This window comes from Capra hircus, chromosome 17, assembly GCF_001704415.2.
Source record: "Capra hircus breed San Clemente chromosome 17, ASM170441v1, whole genome shotgun sequence".
NCBI classification, from domain to species: domain Eukaryota; kingdom Metazoa; phylum Chordata; class Mammalia; order Artiodactyla; family Bovidae; genus Capra; species Capra hircus.
The window spans coordinates 26,555,132-26,576,514 of record NC_030824.1 but is presented as its reverse complement, the minus strand read 5'-3'; the positions used below and the strand labels follow the sequence as shown (position 1 = coordinate 26,576,514).

The window sequence follows — 21,383 nt, the reverse complement described above, 5'->3', positions numbered from 1 at the left end:
GGGAAGGAAACAGCAGAGGCATCACTCTGAGAAAACGAGTTTGTTTCTGTGGGGCACGACTGTCCTAGGTCCCAGACTAGGGGTGAAGGGGTGAGCAGCAAGTTCAGTTAAGGCTGCAGGCGCCCTTGCCCAGCCCAGAAGGAGGCCCAGCCAGGCCAGTTCCGGTTCACTTCAAGGCCCCAGGCTGGAGCACCAGCTTCCAGAGCCAGGAGGTGGCGCCCCAGACCCTGGGAAAGTCAAGGGAGCAAAGAGGGGGGAGTGGAGAAGGGGGTGAGCAGCAGCAATGGGGGAGGGTCTTCCCTAGCCCTGGAGACCCCTGGGATGCTGCCCAGGCAAAAGCAGGAGGCAGTGGGCTGGCCATTCTCCCCTCCCTATCTGCTCCCCACACCACACTGCTCAAGTTAAAGTTTGGTCAGGGAAGTTGAGGGATCATGGGCAAGGGCCTGGACACCTGGCTAGGCACAACCACGCCCATTGGAGAAGGCTCTCAACAAACACAGGAATCCTCAGGCTCCAGGATATCTGAGGCCGCGGCCCAGGCTACAGCCCCCTTGCCAGCACAGGTACAAAGCCAGCCACTGCTGGGACATGTCCCAGGTCGAGGTCCTTCGGTGACTTTCCTTCCAGGACAAGCGGTCTGGAGCCGGCCAGCTGACCCAAGGCAGGCTAGCAGTCCCAGCGCAACCACTACACCCGTGCTAATAACTTCCCGAGGATTAGCTACAGGGACATGACCCAGGCAGCGCGGGTATCCTCCCGCCCTGGCACTGAGTCCGTGTAGGGGTGGAAGGAAAGGGTCACCTCGGCCAGAGTACAGGTTAGAGGTCCTGTAAGGGGAGGGGACAAGCTCGGTACCAAGAGCGTCAGGGCCAGGACTAACTCCCCAGAGGTAGGCAATCCCAGCTGCAGGCGGAGGTCAAGGCGCGCTTTGTCTGCGAGGATCCGACCTGTGGGGCAGCCTCGGCCCAGACACGCGGCACAACCTCCTCCGGTCGCGCCCCGCCCCAGACAAAGAGCTCCAACTCCTGGCAGGTGAGCGCGACGGGCGCCGGGAACCCGGGTGGCCGAGCCCGCGCCGGGGCGCAGACAAAGGCGCGCGCCGCCCCCCCACCGGCCCAACGCCCTGCCCAGCCTACGCCCAGAGCCCCCCTGCGCCCTGGCCGAGGCCCGGGACCCTCTACGGGTCTGCCACCACGTGCGCCCCAGGGGCGCAGGCGGAGGTACTTAGGGCTCTCCGCGCGCCCGGCTCCCATGAGTCGAATGAGCTTAGCGCCGGGGCCCTCTCTCGGTGCTCTAGAGGGGGCGGCGGCTCTCTCAATCCCGGCCTCCAAAGTCCCGAGTGCCTCCTCGGAGTCACCAGCTCTCACTCACCGCGCGCGCGCCCTGGGTCCCGCGCGCTCTGCTGACGATCGCCGCTAGTCCTCGGACCAGAGCCAGAGACGAAGCTGGGCGGCATGGACGCCAGCGGCCGAGCGCGGGCCCCTGCCAGCCTTGGACCGTCGAGGTGGCCCCTCTCCCGTCGCGCCCTGCCTAGCCGGAACCCAGGCCGGGGGCGCACGGGCCACGCATGACCCCCACGCCGACTTGGCGCGCTCCGGGATGCTCGCAGTGCGCACTGGAGTCCCAGGCGCCGTCGGGCACGGCACGGGGACCGGAGACGGCGGCAGCGACGGCGGGCGCACTGCTGGCGGGCGCGCAGGCGGCGGCCAGGGAGCGCGGCGGGGCGGGGCGGGGGCGGGGCGCGGGCAGGCCCGACTAATCCAGCCCCGAGGCGTGGATCTGCCCGCGCCGGGCAGCAGGTTTGGGTTCAAGCAATCGCCGTGCCATCCCCTCCACCAGGTCAGGGCGCGGTGCCAGCTATACCGTACTATGTAAGGGCTGACAACTCCGATGCTCACGGCAACGAATATGGACGGTTCCTACACCCGGTTTACAGAGGAGAAAACTCGAGCCGCGAGGTCAAGCAGCTGAGATTTGAAGGAAGAACAGAGCCCCCACATCTGTCTGACGTAAGCTCTGCCCTCGGTTTCACCATCAGCGAAATGGGGATGCAAAGTGGGAGAAGAGGTCCCAGTAGTTATTGTAATTGCAAAATGCACGGAATATGCCAACCCTGACTACTACCCCGGGGCCACCTTGCCACTCTGTGGACCAAAAGAATTGAGATCCAGGGGGAACAACTGCCCCTTTAGAAAGTCGAGTACACGTGTGTTAGTCACTCAATCCTGTCCAACTGTTTGCGACCCCATGGACTATATGTAGCCCGCCAGGCCCCTCTGTCCATGGAATTTTCCAGGCAAGAATACTGGAGTGGGTTGCCATTCCCTGGTGGGTCAGTGGTAAAGAATCCACCTGCCAATGCAGGAGACACAGGAGATTCACAGGTCCATCCCGAGGTCGGGAAGATCCCCTGGGGAAGGAAATAGCAATCTACGTCAGTATCCTTCCCTGGGAAATCCCATGGACAAAGCAGCCTGGTGGGCAACAGTCCATTGTGTCACAAGAATCAGACACGACTTAAGCAACCAATGCCCCAGATGGATCCAGGTGTATGGGGCAGCACCTTCCACTCCACAGCACACAGATGCAACACCCGGACGCCAGCAGCACAACTCCCAATCAAGAAACTTGCTATTAAAGGAAAGAAATCCATGGAGAGTAATGGGATGGAATGGCTGTGGAAAGAGTTTGGGAGCCCCACCTCTAAGCTGCTGTGGGACTGGGGGCACTAGGGTGTCAGTTCTGGTGAGGCATCCAGGGACCCACAGCTTACAGCCCAGGATCAGGGCCTGCATATACCTACCTGCCCCAGAACGATCAGAGGTGGGTCCTTTCAGGAGGGAAGAGCGCAGCCATTCAGTTGGGACCATGGGAACCAGTTCCAGAAGCTGTGCAGGCTGGGCCAGCGCCCCCCTTTTCAAAAGGTGGCAAAACACTGGCAAACACATGCACTTGCACAGCCTGCCAGAAATCTCCAACCTTACAGAACAAATGGCTAATGGTGCCAGCCTCTGCTGCTGCTACTGCTGCTAAGTCGCTTCAGTCGTGTCTGACTCTGTGCGTCCCCATAGACAGCAGCCCACTAGGCTCCCCCATCCCTGGGATTCTCCAGGCAAGAACACAGGAGTGTGTTGCCATTTCCTTCTCCAAAGCATGAAAGTGAAAAGTGAAAGTGAAGTCGCTCAGTCATGCCCGACTCTTAGCGACCCCATGGACTGGAGCCTACCAGGCTCTTCCGTCCATGGGATTTTCCAGGCAAGAGTACTGGAGTGGGGTGCCATTGCCTTCTCTGGGTGCCAGCCTCTAGGTGGGGCTTTTAAGTCCTTTTGCTCTGTAGATTTACTTACTATTTACATGTACCAACTTAGCCCTTACCCTGCCCCCTAAAACACCATACCTCCAAACTCAGTTTCTTGCCATAAAAATAGCATATATGTGGCCCTTGCTATGTGTCAGGCAGCACTGTGCTGAATGGCTTCCAACCATGAAATCACTGGGCCCTCATGCTTATCTTTGAGGACAGACTACAGTCATTCCCATTTTGCTGATGAGGAAACAGAAGCGAGGTGACTTGCTGGAGGCCATAGAGCTGGTATGTGGCAAAACTGGGATCTGAACCCTGGCAGTCTGACCGTGGGGTCTGTGAGCTTAGCCAAAACATGCTCTGCCTCCAGGAAGGCAACAGAGGCTGGACCTAGGACTTGGGATTCTGGTGGGAAAATCCAGACTCTCAGGCTGGGGGCTGGGAGGTCTGCGGGGCTGTGTGCTCCGATGCCCACCGCACCATGACCCAGCTGGGCTCTAGTACTCGGCCCAGCTCCAAGGCCTCTGGTAGCAAAGGGGAAGATGTTCACGCAGTGGTGTGTCCCTATGTACCTCTCTGGGGTCAGCGGCAAAAGGGCCTTAAGCCTGTAAATCTGTGAACCTTACACAGCAAAGTGGAATTAAGGCTGGTCATCCATTAACTGTGAGATGGGGAGATGACCCCATATTATTTTTGTTCAGTCACTAAGTCGTGTCTGACTCTTTGTGACCCCATGGCCAGGCTTCCCTGTCCTTCACTATCTCTCGGAGTTTGCTCACTCATGCCCATTGAGTCAGTGGACATGCAACCATCTCATTCTCTGTCGCCCCCTTCTCCTGCCCTCAATCTTTCCCAACATCAGGGTCTTTTCCAATGAGTCAGCTCTTCACATCAGGTGGCCAAAGAATTGGAGTTTCAGCTTCAGCATCAGTCTTTCCAATGAATATTCAGGGTTGATCTACTTTAGGATGGACTGGTTTGATCTCCTTGCAGTCCAAGGGACTCTCAAGAGTCTTCTCCAGCACCACAGTTCAAAAGCATCAATTTTTCAGCACACAGCCCTCGTTATGGTCCAACATTAATCACAGGGTCCTTACTAGTGGGAGGGGGAGGTAGGAAGACGCTGGCCTTCTGGCTGTGAAGATGAAAGAAGGGGCCAGGAGTGTGGGCCCCTCTCCAAGCTCCGAAACACCACAGATGGATTCTCCTGGAGCTGCAGAGGGACCACCCCAGTGCACTTGACTCCCACAGACTGAGAGGTTAACAGTGTAGTATTCAGCCACCAAGTTTGCGATAATCTGTCACAGTAGCTATCCTCATATCGAGGACCCCGATGAGGGGATGGTATGCGGGAGAACAAGCCCTTGGGCCTCCAGAGCTGCCCAGAGGCGCCATCAGCAGGCCTGAGTCAGCCTCAGCCTAGTGGGAGCGATGGGCAATACGCCGGGAAACAGGCAATGAGTCAGACGGGGTGGGCAGGCAGTAAAGGGTGACATGCTCTGAATGGCACCTGGGGGAGACTTCCCATGAGGGGCATTTGAGCTGACACCTGAAAGAGGAGAAGGGCCAAGCTGAGGGGAGGTCTGTAGAAGAGTCCTCTGGGGTGGCCACAGCCAGTGTAAAAGTCCCTGAGGCAGGAACAACCTGGCAGGGCCTTCCATAGAGGTGGTGTGGGGGTGCAGGGCCTCGAGGCCATGACAGAGCTCCGGCACTTGTGCTGAGTGACAGGAAGAAGTGTGTGTGGAGTCTGAGGAATACAGACATGATGAGGTCATTAAGAAGGCCCTGCTGTAGGAGCCATCACAGGGCTGGGTGGGGTGCAAGGAGCTGGGCTAGTAGCTGCCGTGACAAGCAAGTGTGGGGATGAAAAGGGGCGGGACCCCTCTAGACGTGGGGACAGGGACTGTTCCATGGGAGATGTCAGCCAGTAGCTGGTGACGGAGCTTAGAGCTCCGAGGTGGTGACCTTGGTGCACCAGGTCAGGCACCATCCCCAACTAAGCAGCTGAATCCTCTGGGCCCCCAAAGGCATTCCGTTGCCATGTGTCCTACAGATGAGCAGCCAGGCTGCACCCAGCCTCTCCAGCTACCTGGAGACCCCACCCCTGGCTGTAACAGGTTCTAGGAGCCAGGGTGGAGGTGGGGAGAGCGGGTGGGAACTGAGGGCTGGGCCAGTGCCAGGAACCAGCGGGAGCAGCTAGGAGACTCGCTGGCCCTAGCCCAGCCTCATCAACCTGGTAGAACAAGCTCCTGAGTCTGACCAAGGTCTCAATGTCCCCCCTTGGTTCCTGTCTTGGGGCCTCTCCTACCGCTGCCTCAAACCTTGGCGGAGACCCCATCTTCCCGTAATGATACGGCTTCACGTCGAACGTCATTCTTAAGTCCAAAGTGAGCACTGAGTCCTTGGAAAGGCTGCAATCCTGGCCCCATCCTCTGGTTTGGGAGGAAAACCAGACTTTAGGCAGGACCATCTTTAAGTCCCTTTAGAAAGGAGAGTGGTATGATCTGAGAAGACCTAATGGGGTTAGAAATCTAGAAAGAAATGGAGTGGGACTAGATTAGCAGGAAGAATGAAGGCAGCCGTTGGAGAGCACAGGGATGTCTCTCAGACCTTCAGGCCAGACAGATGTAATCCACTTGCGGCCTGTGGTCAGCAGCACGGTTACCCAGGGTTTGGAGGTCAGCAACCAACGTTCTGTGTCTGGTGTCCTTGTGCAGAGCACACGGAGGCTTTGTCACGGGGTCCATGCACGGTGCTCCACCCACAACTGGGAGGCACTAGGAGTACCCACCCCACTGCCACTTAGTCGCTGGGCTCCCCTCTGCTAGGCCAAGATGGTGACAGCCTGCCCACTCCCTCGTGGCTCTCTCTCAGTGGGGCAGGTGGATACAGGGGCTACAGATGAAGGCCCGTAGGCCATGTGACAGGAACACCTGCCAAGACGGGGCGCTGTGTATGTGAGGAGGCCAGTGTGGCTTGGGGGTTGGGGGGAGGGGGATAGGCTTCCTGGGCCCAGCTCCCCTGCCTTGGTTAGTTCTTGCCAAGGAGCTGCGTGGCCTCACATAGAGGGAGTTCATGGGTGTGGACTGGAACCTGGATCCTCTCAGCCAGGCTGGCAGGCTCAGCTGAGGTGAGGGCATGGAGGGCGGGGCAGAGTGCTGAGGGTCCATGCTAGCTGGGCCTGTCGGTCATCCAGTGTTGGGAAAGAGGCAAAGGCCAGAAAGATCTACAAATGCTCACTAAGAGGAACCAGAGATCAAATTGCCAGCATTTTCTGGATCATCGAAAAAGCAGAGAAGTTCCAGAAAAACATCTACTTCTGCTTCACTGACTATGCTAAAGCCTTTCACTGTGTGAATCACAACAAACTGTGGAAAATTCTTGAGAGATGGGACTACCAGACCACCTGACCTGCCTCCTGAGAAATCTGTATGTGGGTGAAGACTTAACAGTTAAAACCAGACATGAACAACTGACTTGCTCAAAACTGGAAAAGGAATACGTCAAGGTTGTATATAGTCACCTTGCTTATTTAACTTCCATACAGAGTACATCATGGGAAATGTGAGTTGGATGAATCACAAGCTGGAGTCAAGATTGCTGGGAGAAAACAACAACAGATATGCAGATGATTCCACTCTAATGGCAGAAAATGAAGAGGAACTAAACAGCCTCCTGATGAAGCTAAGAGAGGAGAGTGAAAAAGCTGGCTTGAAACTCAACATTCAAAAAACTAAGATCATGGTGTCCAGTTCCATCACATCATGGCAAACAAAAGGGGGGAAAGTGAAAGCAGTGACAGACTTTATTTTCTTGGGCCCCAAAATCACTGCAGACCATGACTCTAGCCGTGAAGTTAAAAGAAGCTTGCTGCAGGGAAGGAAAGCCACGACAGACCTATAAAATGTATGAACAAGCAGAGACCTCACTTTGCCGACAAAGGTGTGTATAGTCAAAGCTATGGTTTTATCCAGTAATGTATGGATGTGAGAGTTGGACCATAAAGAAGGCTGAGTGCCGAAGAATTGATGCTTTTGAACTGTGATGCTGGAAAAGACTCTTGAGAGTCCCTTGGACATCAAGGAGATCAAGCCAGTCAATCCTAAAGGAAATCAACCCTGACTATTCATTGGAAGGACTGATGCTGAAGCTTCACTACTTCCCTAATGCTGAGAAAGACTGAAGGTTTCAAAAGGAGAAGGGGGCGGCAGAGGATGAGATGGTTAGAGAGCATCACTGACACAATGGACATGAACTTGAGCAAATTCCAGGAGATGGTGGAGGACAGGGAAGTCTGATGGGCTGTAGTCCATGGCGTCCGAAGAGTCAGACACAACATAGTGACTGAACAACAGAAGGTCACTAAGATCCCACTCAGTGCTGGCTTGCCCTCCTCACTGACCAGAAAAAGGAAATCCAGTGCAGAACAGCTACAAGGGGGTAAATGCAAATTGTGCCAGAGATGTGAGATTTCATGCAATCAAGAAGACCCTTCGGAAAGCCTTGGAGGAGGGAGCTTGGTGATGGGCTTGGGACTACAGTTGAGGGGATGCACAGCGGAGCTTTTAAGGCAGCGGCCCCTCTGCCATCCTTGGCACTGTGGCCACAACAGTCCTCTGCAGTTCGTGCTGTCCACGAGGTGGCTGCGGGCAGGAGGACAGGGCACCCTGCCTTGGGCTGAGTGTGGCCCCCAGAGACACGCACACCCAGGACCTCAGAATGGGGCCATATTTGGAATGAGGGTCTTGGCAGGTGGGATCCAGGATCTCCAGGTAAGCATCCTAGACTGGGCGCCCAAGTCCTATGTCTGCCTTCTTCTGCACAGAGGAGACACAGTCATGGGGGTGTGAGGGCCTGCGTGACCGCAGATGCGGAGATGGGAGCCATTCCACCAGCTCGGGAAGCCTGAGGCCACCAGAGGCAGGAAGGCTCCTCCGGAGGGAGTACAGCCCTGCCCACACCTTGATTCTAGGCCCCGGTCTCCGTAACTGGAACCCTGAGAGTGTAACTTGCTGTGGATTGAGCCACCCAGTGTGCGGTGCTTGAGTCCAGTGAACGTGCGGTGGGCACCCTGACCAGCCCATCCCTGAGGGCAGTGCGTTCTCAGCCAGTGTCTGAAGCAGGAGCCATGAGCTCTGCGTATCAGGAGGAAGTGGTGGAGGCAGGAGGCAGGCTTGGCTCTTTTCAGCCAGAATAACTGCAAAGCCCTTTCTTTTGGGACTGGGGACTAGGGTCTGGTCTGCAGGTCCCTTAGTGGGGTGGGAGGCATCGAGTAGGGCGATGCCTCTGGTCCTACTGAGGGGTGGAGGGGGGATGGGGGTAGGGAACGGGACTCACAGGGCGGAGCCCTCTTGTGGACGCTAATCCACCTCTCCTCTGTGGCAGGGTCAGGGTGTGAAGGGAGAGGCCTCAAGTTTAGGGGGATGGGATGGGCTGTCTCGGTCTACCTCTAACCCCTGCCCCATCCACCGTATTTGTTCTCAAGTTCTAACTGTGTCTGAAAGCATCCACTTGTTTTGTATGCTTGGTCTTCCGTGTGTCCTGATAAATCCCATGGTTCCCACCAGTCTCCCCACCTGCCCCAAGGTAGAGAGACCACCCACCTTGCACGTCTGCACCAGGCCCTGGGTGCCCCCAGCCCAGGGAGGCCTCCTCTGAGGCTAGCAGGGCAGATGTGGTGATCTGAAGGGCCCCGGGTCTCTGGATTTTAGCCTAAGGAGACCCATTTTGAACTTCTGACCTCCTGAACTATAAACTCGAGCTGCTTTAGGTCACTGGTGCTTTGCTGTGGCAGCTGTAGGACACAAGGACCACCCCCACCCCTGCACCTCTAGCCCAGGCCTCGCCATCGCCTGCTAGGATCCTTGCAGTAGCCTGACAGTGCCTGACTCTCCCTGGGGACTCCAGTCCTGGCAGATCCTCACTCGGTCCCTCAGGCTCCTCGCTGTGGGTTGGGCTGTAGGACAGATGTCACTTCAGAGGGTTAGCTGGGGCAGAATTAACCAATGTGGGCAGGGCCCAGGAGGTATGGGCTATGTTTTAGTCACCAGATCACAGTCCTTGCTGGGATCTATGCACTGCCCCCAGTTCCAGCCGAAGACCCTCAGAGAGCAAACTGCCAAAGGCTCTTCCTTGGGCAGACCCATGGGAAGACTCTTTGGGCAGAGCAGCCCTAGGTCCCGGTGCACAGCCCCTCCCAACCCTCGTGAGGACACCCCTGTGACGTCGCCCTGCTCCAGCTGAGGCGGGGGCACCCGAGGAGCACTAGCTCCGGGCGCTTCTGTCCTCACAGCATCTGGCCTGGGAGGGGGGCAGCGGCTAGGAGAGAGGAGGGTGGGTGAGCCTCCTACGGACTCCGGCAGGTGTTCTCAAGACTGGGGCTGGGCCGGGCATACGGAGGAAAACCTCTGTGAGCAGGGGTGATCCGAGGGCAAGCAAGGGCATCCTGCGGGAACTGGGTGTTGAGCATTTCTCAGAGGGTGTCAGCCGGGGATGGCCATGGTAGTGGTGGCAGGGCCAGAGGGGCGGTGCCCTGTGATGGCAGCAGGGACGCAAGCCAGGCGCTGTCTGAGCTGCTGTGTGTCATGTCTGTGTGCCCTTTCCTTGTCGTCACAGGGGACCTAAGGGGTAGACCTGCTAAGCCTCATTTCAGAGGTGAAAACATGGGGGTTCAGAGAAGGCTGAGCCTGGATTGGGGTCTGTGCTCACTGCGGACTCAGGGCTTAGAAGCAGCAAGGCTGACCTGGGGCTTTGGAAGAGGATGTGCTGGGGTGAGAGAAGGGGTGGGAGTTGAAGTGGGGGTGAGAGTGGGGCTGGGGCTGAGACGCTGGCCAGACCACCTCAGCAGCCAGCACCAACCCCTGGAATCCCTGCCTCCAACCCCAGGCTGCAGGAACCACCATGACGCCTAGTTGACAACATTTAGCAAAGAGCCGAGGCTCAGGGGGTGGAGGGCTGGCTGTGGGAGTCTGGGCCTCAAGAGGGCCCCAGGCCCTCCAGCCAGCTGCCTGATTGCCCCCTCCCAGGTCCTGTTCCTACAGCCCAGCACGGGGAGCATGTCCTGGTGGAGTCGGGGATGGGGGGGGCTGAGCCTGGCAGACAGGCCAGACAGACAGACAGCCCTCCAGAGAGAGCTAGGTGCTGGCCGGCCAGCCACCTCGCTGAGCCGCTCAGGCAGACGGCAGCTGGCCAGGCCAGCGGGTTGCCTAATGAGCCCCACACAATTTTTCACCCCATATTTTTCCAATAAAAAAGCAGTTAGACTCCAACCACAGCCATCTGGCCACCAGGCTCCAAAGCCTCCTGGCAGTACGGCCGCCTTCCCCGCCAGCAGTCGGGTGCCCAGAGCAGGACTTGGGGGCAGCATGGCAAAGCATGTGGGGGATTATGTGCGGGGGGAGCCACATGTTTTGGGGCGGTGAGGGGGGCCTGAAGCCTGGGGCATGGGCTGCCCCCAGGGCAGGGCCTGGTCCCTCAAAAGGAAAGGCGGTGGAGAGGTTTTCCATCTGTCTGTCTGGGTGTCAGCCTCAGGGGCTGGGCTGGTCTCTGATTGTCTGTATCTGGGAGGCACAATGTCCTTATTGTGTTTGCACCTGGAGCCAGAGGCAGAGCCCAAGGCTGATGAGGAGGGGCAGGTGGGCTGGCAGGAGCCTGGGGTGGGGGGCAAGGTGGGAGGGACAGGTCCATCTGGCCTCAGATACTGGAGCAAACTGGCCAGGAGAGATGGGCCCTGGACCTTCCTACCGTCCCGCCCTCCCTGCCTGCCATGGCGTTGTCAGCACCCAGCACGTGGGTGAGTCAGCATGGACAGACTCCATCGGCTGCAGCCTCTCACTCTCCTGCCCCACCTGCACGCCCAGCTTGCTCCTCCTTCACTGACCCCTCCTCTGAGAGCAGCCCAGGTGGCTTCCAACCAGCTGCTTCAAATCTGCTCTGCACCAAGGAAGGTGACAGGTCAAGCTTGTTCCAATTTGTCCTGGGAGGCACCGCCGTGGGTGCGCAGGGAGCTGCCCCTGGCCTGTTGGCTGCCAGGCTCCGGGGGAGGCCAGGGCACTGCTGTAAGTGGACGCTGTCCTCTGTCCCGCTCATGCTCTTGCAGACTGCTAAAGGCAGGACTTTGGCCATCCTGGACATGCTATGGAGACACGTGGCCTTCCTCCCGTCCAGCTCCTACTGGCTCTGCTCCTGGAGGAAAGCAGTCGGAGCGCTGCCGGGGGCAGAGGCCTTCTCTCTGCTCTAAGGAGGGGGCCCTGCCACAGGCTAGCCAAACTGAGGTGGGGAGGCGGATGGTCACTTTGGTTGAGGTCCCGGGTGAGTGTCTGCCAGGGCCCTCTGACCTGCGCCTGGTTTTTGATGGTTCCAGAGGAAGCTACTCATCGTCCAGAAACCCAGCTAGGGCAAACGACAGAAGGCACTCAGATCTCTCTGGTTATTGAAACTCTCCATACACCACCTCGACTCAGAACCAAACAGCCTTGAGTAACCGGGTGTCCCTGCCACGGAGGAAACCAAGAAGTCTGAACCACACTTGATACCCTTGGTGCATAATTAGTGTCCCCAGGGAGCACTGCCAGGGTAAGGCTGTGTGGCAGGGACCTCTCAGGATGGTGGTTCCCCATAGGGCTTGGAACAAAAGCTGAACTTCTTGCCATGATTACTTTTTACATCGTGACCCCTCTGAGCTCATCCCCTCCTTCCTTCTGCTTCGGCTCCACTGGACACTTTGCACCAACATCATCCCTGCCTCACCGTGGAGGTGACCAGTCACTGTGAGATCAATGGTGTGAGAAGACGGAATGCAGATGAAATGGCTGGTGTTAGAACTGCCCCCGGGGATTAAGTGGTGACCATGAGGAAGGGCTTCCCTAGTGGCTCAGATGGTAAAGAATCTGCCTGCAAATGCAGGAGACCTGGGTTCGATGATCCCTGGGTTGGGAAGATCCTCTGGAGAGTGGAATGGCAACCCATTCCAGTGCTGTTGCCTGGAGAATTCCATGGACAGAGGAGTCCGGTGGGCTACAGTCCATGGGGTCGCAAAGAGTTGGACATGACTGATTGACTAACACTTTCATGAGGAAGAAGCCATTTGCCAAGAATGCCAAGTAGAAAGAGGAACCTGATGACCGCAGACGGGCCATGCCAACCTAGAAGGCCGACATCCAGGCCTTTAGGTGAGAAAAAGAAACTACTAAGCCCCTGTTAAGTCCAGTTTCCATTACAGAAGTAAATGAATTTCCTAACTGATCCAGGGCCCAGTCAGTTCTGACCATGCACATCCCCGTCCCAGGGGCAGAAATACCAAGGTTCAGCCATGCTGGTTGGTGAATATCCTGGGCCCTAAAGTGAGCCTTGTCCTAGGCGACCACTCTGCGAAGCCCCATGACCTCCCCTCCATCAGGCAGCTCATGGGGCTCCGTCCAGGACCCCTCCAGCCTAGGCTGAGTGGCACCACTGTCAGCTGCATGGAATCTCAGCCCTGGCCTCTGGCCTCCAACTCAAGCTGCCCAGGGACACACTCGAGTGTCACAGGAGACCCACACGCTCACGGAGAAGGCAAACTTGGGTGACCCGGGAGGAAACCTGTACCTTTCCCTGGCTTACCAGCCAAGGGGCTTTCTAAAGCATAACTTGGCTCTGTCCACTTCTGAGGACGCGTCTCCTTACGAACAGCAGCAGACAGGCTTACTCACTCTGTGCTAACTCGCTCACTGTAGCCCCCATCAGTCATGGAGCGGGTGGGGGCACGGGGGTGCGGAGAGTGGGCGGCTTCCCTCTCCCTCCTCTGACCTTGGCCAGCCCTGCAACAGAGCCAGGGGCTGTCGCATGCGGGACTGGGTGTGTCCCCGCATCACCCGTGCAGCCCATTCAGGGCCTGCCACTGCCGGCCCAGTCAGCCTGAGGAAGGCTGGACTCAGCCCTTCCTCCTCAGGACCCCCTGAGGCCCAACACAGAACCCAGCCAGTTCCTGCCAACAGAGGGCTCTGGGACTCGTACCCTGGACTTCTCCCAGAGTGGAGTTCTTCCCTCAGGCTGCACAGTGAATCGCCAGGAAGAACCACGGGTTCCAGACCACCCCCAGACTTGGCCAGAGTGAGCTTCTGGGCCAGCTCGAGGGTGGGTGTGAGTGTAGAGGAAGCCAAAGCCACGGCCCCCTGAGCGCCCTCGGTCACAGCCCGCCGGCCTTGATGCTTGGAGCCGATGGCCCTGTGCAGTTCTCGGTGTGTGTGCTCGCGGCGGCCATGTGCGGCTGGGCCCTGGCTCTGCCCTTCCAGCCCCTGGTCTCCACTCCCAGGGTCCTGCCTCCTGCAGGACCTTGGACCAAAGGGTGGAGGGAGAACCTTGCCAGGGCCAGCGCTGACCAGGCGGCTCTGGAAGACGCAGTCAGGAGCCTCAGGGTCTCCGAAACCCCCTTCCCACACCCTCCCTCAGAGGGCCCTTGGCTTCAGAGCACTTTTCCTGCAAGTTGGGTTTAAATGAAAGGAGGTGCTGAGGGCAACAAGCCAACACAGCCCTCTCCCAGGTGCTATAATCTAATTCATTAAAGGAATCAGGAGTGATAGCGCCTGTGGCAACGCGGCACCTGGCCCGGGGTTCACCTCGCCAGCGCCCACCATGCCCTGTCCGCTCACAGGACAGCTGAGGGGAGGGCATCCACGACCAGAGACACTTCCCAGCTGCCCTGCCCTCTCGCCACCTTCCTAGGATGGTCTAGACCACAGTGACCCCACAGGGCATCTGGGCCAACTCACTTTGGACAGCACATCCCTGACCTCCCCCGTGCCCACACCCGCCCCTCCTCTATCCACCATGTGACTCCCATTGCTACCTCCACCTCTCTGCCCCTGCCCTACTCGCCCGGCCCAGACCAGTACGCCTGCCATGAGGCTTGTCATCTGGACCCAGGTGTGCGCTACAGGCCTGCCCTGACCCTGCTCACCCTGCCAGGAAGCCTCTGAATCCTTTCCACGCTTGCTCACCTGCTTACAGGCTGAGCTATGCTAAAGCGTGAAGCCTGCAGGAGAGAGACTGGCCGTCTGTCCATCCACAGCTCCAGTCCAGGCAGGCCAGGCCACACCAGGGAGGTGGCAACTGATGGCCACACACCACACAGACCTCCTGATGGAACCACGCTCCAGTTCATAAAACCTTCAGCAAACAGCACTCAGCAGCCCTCCCGTCCGCCTCTCACCAAGTGCCCTTACGCACACTGCCCTCATTGCCTGGACACACGTCCTCCATGGTGCTCAGTGCCGGCCCCTGGGCCCCACCCCGAGGGCCAGGGGCTCCATCACATTGGTGTGGCCACCTCCTGCCAGTCTCACCACCTAAGATTCTTCAGGTGGGCTGTTGACTTGTCCACCAAAGATGGTGCAGCCAGACTCCCTGGGTTCCAGCTGTGTGGCCTTGGGCAGGTTCCTTACCCTCTCTGTGCCTTAGTTGCCACATCTGCATCGGGCAGTGGCAGGTCCTGCCCCATGGTGCTTTGAGTGAGTGCCAGGTGTGTGCACCCATTGAGTCTCATGCCCGTTGCTGTTTTTCCAACTTGAGAGCCAGTCCCAAGTGGTGCCCCCAACTGTATCCCTGCCCACAGAGCTCAGCACACAGTAGGTGTTCTGCAAACAGCTGCTGAGCTAAGAGCTCTTCCTCCACCCCCCAGAACACACAGGGCCCAGCAGATAACCAGGACCAAGGACTCCCGAATCCCATGGGCCAAGGGAGGCGCTGTGGAAAGGAGTGCAGAAGGACGCTGGCACTGTGGGAGGGCCCCTCGCTGCCCCTATGCTAACTCCCCACTGCATAAGCCCCGAGACAGTGGAAACTTCACTGTTCCTGAAAATCAGGGACTGGGGGGGACTGCGAGGGACCAGGCGCTGCTGCTATTAGCAGAAGTGTCTGTTTGGGGGTGATGTTTACAACCCCCAGCTTGGAAACACTGGGGGCTGCACTTGGCCCAACAGAGCGTGGCCCCTGCTTTGCCCACGGTGCTCCCATCCCAGGAAACCCTGGACTGACAGCTGCAGACAGGCCAGGAGCTGGGGGATGGTCCTGCAGTCCCAGGGAGCCTCAGCAGCACCCCAGCATGACGTCCCTGGCCTCCTCAGCCAGGCCAGGCTGGCACCTCCACACCCGGGAGGCCACCCCCAGCCCCCGCATGCCCCACAGGAGAACCACAACTTTTCTGCCTGGTCTCTGGGGCCCAGCCTGCCAGGAAGCCAGGTCAGCAGGAGGGGCAGGTGAAGTGTGTGTAGCGGGTTGCGGCTTACCTTGTCATCCCCGTCACTCTCGCTGTCACACTGCAGAGGGGGGAGAGAGAGAGAGGGGAGTCAGTGTCCCATAGGCAGGCTGGTTGCTAGTGGGTGAGGTGAGGCTGGGGGCAGGGAGGGCCAGAGGCAGTGGCTTTGGCAGACCCCCACCCTGACTCGGGGCCTCGGGTCTGGGGTGGGAGTGGCCCCAGCCAGGGACCCACGTACCAGAAGCTGGGAGGCATCTGGGGGCCCCTGGCAAGTTCTGGATCAGAGCTCCATTGAGACCCTGGTGCGGGGGAAGGGCACGGGTGTAGGCGAGGCAGAGGTGAGACAAAGGAGAACACGTGACCGGGGAGACGCACACCAGCCACCGTCCCAGGCCCAAGCGGGCCCAGAGCCAACAGGTAACCCCAGGAAACACATCGAGTAAACCCCACTCCCCTCTGGTCCCCTCCCAGGTGCTGAGCTCCCTGGGGCGGGGGGCGGTGAGATGAGAGGGTCTCCTGAGTGGCCATGAGGCCCATGGACCAGGGCTCAGGGGAGGGAGACGTGAAAGCCCAGCCTCGGAGCAACAGGCGGGCAGGGGCAGGGCGGGGGCACCCGGGACGCCTACTCCCACTGCCCAGCCCCTGCAGACGCCCCAGTAGAAACCGCTACACATGTGAGAGCAGCTGGTTAAGGAGATTGTGACAATTGTGTAAATACATCTTTGTTTTCAGTTCCCAGTAAGCATAGAGCTCTAAAAAGAAAGGCTGCTCTAGAAATCACAGCAATTTCCCCCCGAAAGAATATAAAGGAAAAAGAAGCTCTTCCCAGCAGCTGTAATTATGACATGTTTATGTCAAGTGAATTATACCGCTGAAAATAAATTTCCCTGGAACTCACAGGAGGCTCATGGGACCCTGGCAGACAGACATGTGGGGGTGTTCCCCAGACACATGCAGCTTCTTGAGGGGAGCCCACCCCAGACCCACTCAGCAGTGGGGCACACGCCCTCTATGCCCTAGGCTAAGGGCTAGAGTGGTACAGTGAGAGTTCATAGAGTTGTGCCAGCCTGCCTTGGGCTTCACCACGGTGGGAAAGTGACCCTGGGGATGGTGGGGACCCCAACCTGGAACCTGTGGCAACAGGGATTGGTATTTGGGGGGATCTTCCTGAAGCTGAGAGCAGCTGGATGGACCCTCTGTCCCTCTGACGTGCACCCTGCAGGGCCTGATCTGAGATCTCTGGGGGTTAGGGGGGGTCCCTTCACAAAAGGCAGAAGGGGCTGTGGGCCCAGCTTCCTGGCTGGACAACCATGGCAAGAGGCCCCTGCCCCTCGGGGCTGGCCAGCTCTAGCGCGGTGGCTGACACCTGGGAGGCAGAGCAGGAAGGTGAGGAGGGGAACGTGGGGGGTGAAGCTGGAAAGGTGAGCAGCCTGAACACGCAGAGCTTCACCTGCAGACCCCAGATCGCGCTCTTAAGTGTGCAACCATGTGACTGGCACTTTAGGAGAGAGGGGTGGAAGGACTAAGGGGTCATGGCTTGTGGGGAGCGGGGCCTGGAGAAGGGCTGGCACGAACCGCCTCTGATCCTGCAGAAATAGTGGAGCTGCCGGAGACCCCCAGTCAGGCTTCTTTATGCCTAATTAGCAGCACAGAGCCCCTGAGGTGGAAACTGCGATCCCACCAAGCCGTCAGAAGGCTGGGTCTCGGGCACAGCACACCTGTCCCTCGGCTCCCCGGGAAGCAGCCCCAGGCCCAGTTTCACAGCCCTCCTGCACCTTCAGATGGGGCCCCTGGTGACAGCTAAATGATGTGACATTGAGGGGGGTGAGGGTGCCTGCCAGCGAGCACACGGAGCCTGTAATTAACCAAACAGCTCACCGTTTTCAGCCAGCACAGGCTGCGTCGTAAATGAATTCACGTTATTAAGTCCTACTGAATTAATGTTTAACTGCAATAGAGTCGGAATTGAATGAGGCAATTAATCAGGACAAGGAGGGAAAGAGCCACATCTGTCTTGCGGGAGCTGCCTGAGCGAGGCGACCTTCATGGGGCTGGGCTGGGCGGCCCTGGAAACTGTCACCCTGGTGTGGGTGGGAGTCCAGGCAGGGAGCCCACAGAGCAGGGGACAGACCCGAGGTGAGTGCTGGGTGTGCAAGGAGCACAAGACACGGCTCTGGGGCAGATGCCTGCTCTGACGCTGCGCTGCCACCACTGCTGTGCAGCCTTGGGCAAGTGCCGTGACCTCTCTGTGCCTCAGGTATGCTTCTGGAAAACAGTCAATGGCCCACCTACAGGACTGTTGTAAGGCTTATATGAGTGAATACGTGCAAAGCTCTAGGGCTGGGTACATACTCATTACTATATACAGTAAGATGGTATTTTTCACCACCATCACTCAATATAATTACTGTTGTCTTCCAACAAGGATGAGAATGAGGGCTTCCCTCCCCTTTGGAATGGCTGAAGGCCCTAACCGAGGGAGTTTCAAGGAGGCGTCTCTCAGCCCTGGAAGTGCTGGCTCATGTCCCTCACCGTAATGGCTGATGGCTAGACAGGGAGCCCTACTTGGCCCATACAAGAGCCCAACGTCAACCCCAACCTTCCCTGCTTGCCCCTAATTCCAATCCCACTCAGCAGGAACCACACCCCTCTACCAGTTCCTCCCAGCCTAGCCAAGCCAGCAAACAGTGAAGCCGTAGCGCCACTCCTCCAGGGCCATCCGCTCTGCCCATCTGTCAGTCAGCCCAGGGTTAGTCCCAAGTGCACCTCAGCTCACCCGAGGGACCTCAGGCTATGTCAGCCCGAATGCCTGGGACCCAGGTGACTCCGAAGGGTGGCTGGGGGAAGGCGCCCTGCTGGGAGCTCATGACCACCCAGCGTAGGTCAGACACATACGTGAGCTCAGGGTCCTGCATCTCAGAGGCCCCGAGCTCAGCTCCTCCACGCCCCAACCCGCTGCGTCACTCTGCTAACAGATATGACCTGCGATGTCTGAGTTCTTTGTGTGTCGCCCACGTTCACGGAGGTGATATAACAAGGGACACATGGTATGCCCCAGGCTTAACTGACAGCCTTCCCTGATTCCCATCCACGGGTGGACAGGCCTTGAGACAAGGCTTAAGAAGCCAAAAGCTAGATGCGGCTTCCTTTGTCCTAATGTTTAAAAGAACTGCTGCCAACATTTAAAAATCTGGAGATTCCTCACGAAATCCTGCCTCTTACTGAGAACGTGGAGCCACATGCCTGGATGACAGCTCTGCCCAATGCTAGCGGGGCTCCACTGTGACCCCACCCTGCCTCTCCTGACATCGAGGCCCAGAGTGCTGGTCCTTGTCACACGCTGGGAACACGGCCACACAGAAGCTTCTGGGGCCCAATCCTGGGGCTCTGCCCTGACTCCTCCACTCACAGTGATGCTGGCCACTCATTTCACTTCTTGGAGCCTCAGTCTCATCTGTAGAGCCGGGGGTGAGGGGTTCCACAGTGGGGTGGGCTTGGGGTTCAACAGGTCACTGCACTGGAGCGCTTAGAACGGCCGCTGACTGGCAGGCTGGGCTCTGTAACGTGAGCTGCTGCCACAGCCGTATCACCTCCTTCGCTGTCACTAAGCGAGCTTCACCTTCATCACCTCTGTCAGCGCCACACCTTCGCCACGGTCGCCTTCACCACCACCGTCACCTCCATCATCACCCTCGTCACCTCCACCATCACCACGATCTGCCTCAGCCCCTTCCTTCACGTTATCCGACCAGCCCGCAGAGGCACCCGAGTCCTCCTTGGGGCCTGCACACAGACACCCTCACCTGACAGTGCCTGCTCCCTCGGGGCACCGCACAGGAGGTCTGCGGGGCTTAGCCTCCATCGCCAAGTCCCTTCCAGAAATCTAGGCAGCTGTCTGCATGGGGTGAGGGCCACTCATCACCCTCCACAAACTGACACGGTCGTTCAGCAGCCACAGAGACCGGCCTTGTTCTCTCAGCGTGAACGTTAATTACCGTGTCACAGCACCGCGAGGAAGGCTGCTGGTCTCCCACTCCTCAAACAAAGGCATGAAAAATTCATGGGCAGGGAGACCTCGCTGCTGAGCCTGTGCTCCCAGCATACGTTCTAGAATCCAGGGCTGGCCCAGAGTCACCTCTGGGGGCAAGCAGGGTCCCTCCATGTGCAATGGAGACAGAGGGTCTGCCCTGGGGGGAGGGTGTTTAAGACCACCCCTAACCCAGCCTCCATCCAGAGGTCAGAGGGCCGAGGAGCAGTGTGGCCTGGCGCTTGGGGAGGAGGGGCAGGTGGGCCAGGTCCCTGTCCCAGCAGCAGGGCTTACACTGTGCAGAAGCCCTGGAGGCCCTGCCCACAGACCTGCCGGGGGCGGAGGGGGGCCGCACCTGCCCCCCAGCCTGGGCTGGGCTCGCCATGGGCACAGTCACCTGCAAAGGCCTGAGCAGCTGCCAACCAGAAGTCAGCAGGATCTGTGGTCTGCGTGTGAGTGGAAGGCGACAGGACCTTCTGTTCAGCCCACCTGGGTATGAAGGGAGGAAGATCTGAGCCGCTGCACAGTGGTGTTGACCCCTGCCCTGGGCCACAGCCGTAAGGCTAGAGGTGTGCTGGGGGACACCTGGGGAAGCTCAGGTGACATCGGTCCTTGGTGCGGGCAGTGCTCACTGGGGGTGTTCTCATGTGGGTGCTGAGACATGGGGAGTCGTGCCCTGAGACTTCTCAGACGTGAGCACCTGGCATCCAATCCAGTGGGTGCTCTACCCGAGGGTATCTCGCCAGATGCCCTAGTGAATGCAAGGCACCTGAAGGGTCAGACGACCTGCCGTGAGGCCACATGGTGCCACGTGTGCGTGGGGCCCAGGAGCAGTGTCCGTGTGGGCAGTACACGTCTGTCCTCAGGGCTCCCGGCCTCCTATGGCCCCGCACATCAGCCCCAGCTTATTAAATATCCTGCTTGTTGGAGCTGCCTTGGAAGAACTGGGAGAGAAGAGCAGGCCCTCACCCTCTAGGGAGCAGAGGAACGCCACCCCCACCCTGAGCGCAAATCCATCCTTCTCCGCTGATACAGGCGGAGGTGTCACCTTCATTTCTGTTGCAAACGCTCCGCGGGGAGGCAGAACACATTCCAGTTAAGCGATTCAGCAAAAATACAGAGACAGATGAGGAGTGTGAACCCCAGGCGGGCAGCAGCCTGGGAGGAGGCTGCACTATCTGGTTACCACCGGGAGTGGGCTGCAAGGCTGCTGTTCATCCTGTGTGCTCACTTCCACCTTGGGAGTGAGCACTGCAGCTGAAGGTTTCAGCCAGGCTCCCTGGCCCTGTCAGGAGGAGACCCTGGGGGCTCTCAGGGGTGGGGGTGGCCAGGAGGGCAGTGCTGGGGCCTTTGTTGTTCCATCTATGGACCGGGGCAGCTGTGGTTGTCGGGTGGCCAGGTCTGAGTGCGGGGCGGTACAGCGGCGGGAGTCAGGCACATGGCTGGAGAAGGCTGCAGCCACCCATGCCCACTATGGTATAGGCCATGAGATGAGAAGGGAGAGGCTCAAAGGGTAAAGGGATTTACTTCCGGCCACACGGCCAGTGAGCAGAGGCCTGAGCTGGGTCCAAGCCCCAAAAGACCCTGTGCCACTATCCACCGTCCCCAGAACCACAGGCGAGCCCTGGGGCTATGAGGTTGGCAGGAGTGGGGGCAGGAGAAGGGCAGGGGCCTAGAAGACAACAGGACTTGGGCTGATGCTGTGTTTGCTCACTGGGGTTGCTTCTCCACACTTCTCGAGTCCCCACCACAGATCCACCTGCTTATGGATGGGGAAACTGAGGCAGAGTGACTGGAAGCCCTCCCAGGGCATGGATGGA

General features: G+C 58.6%; 1 protein-coding gene across 1 annotated transcript in view; it reads right to left on the bottom strand.

Moving 5' to 3' along the window:
* FBRSL1 (fibrosin like 1) overlaps nucleotides 1-21,383 on the bottom strand; it is an 84,020-nt gene that overhangs the window by 17,095 nt on the left and 45,542 nt on the right. Inside the window, 1 exon segment of the mRNA XM_018061449.1 lies at nucleotides 15,568-15,597. Coding sequence (XP_017916938.1) covers nucleotides 15,568-15,597 — 30 coding nt within the window.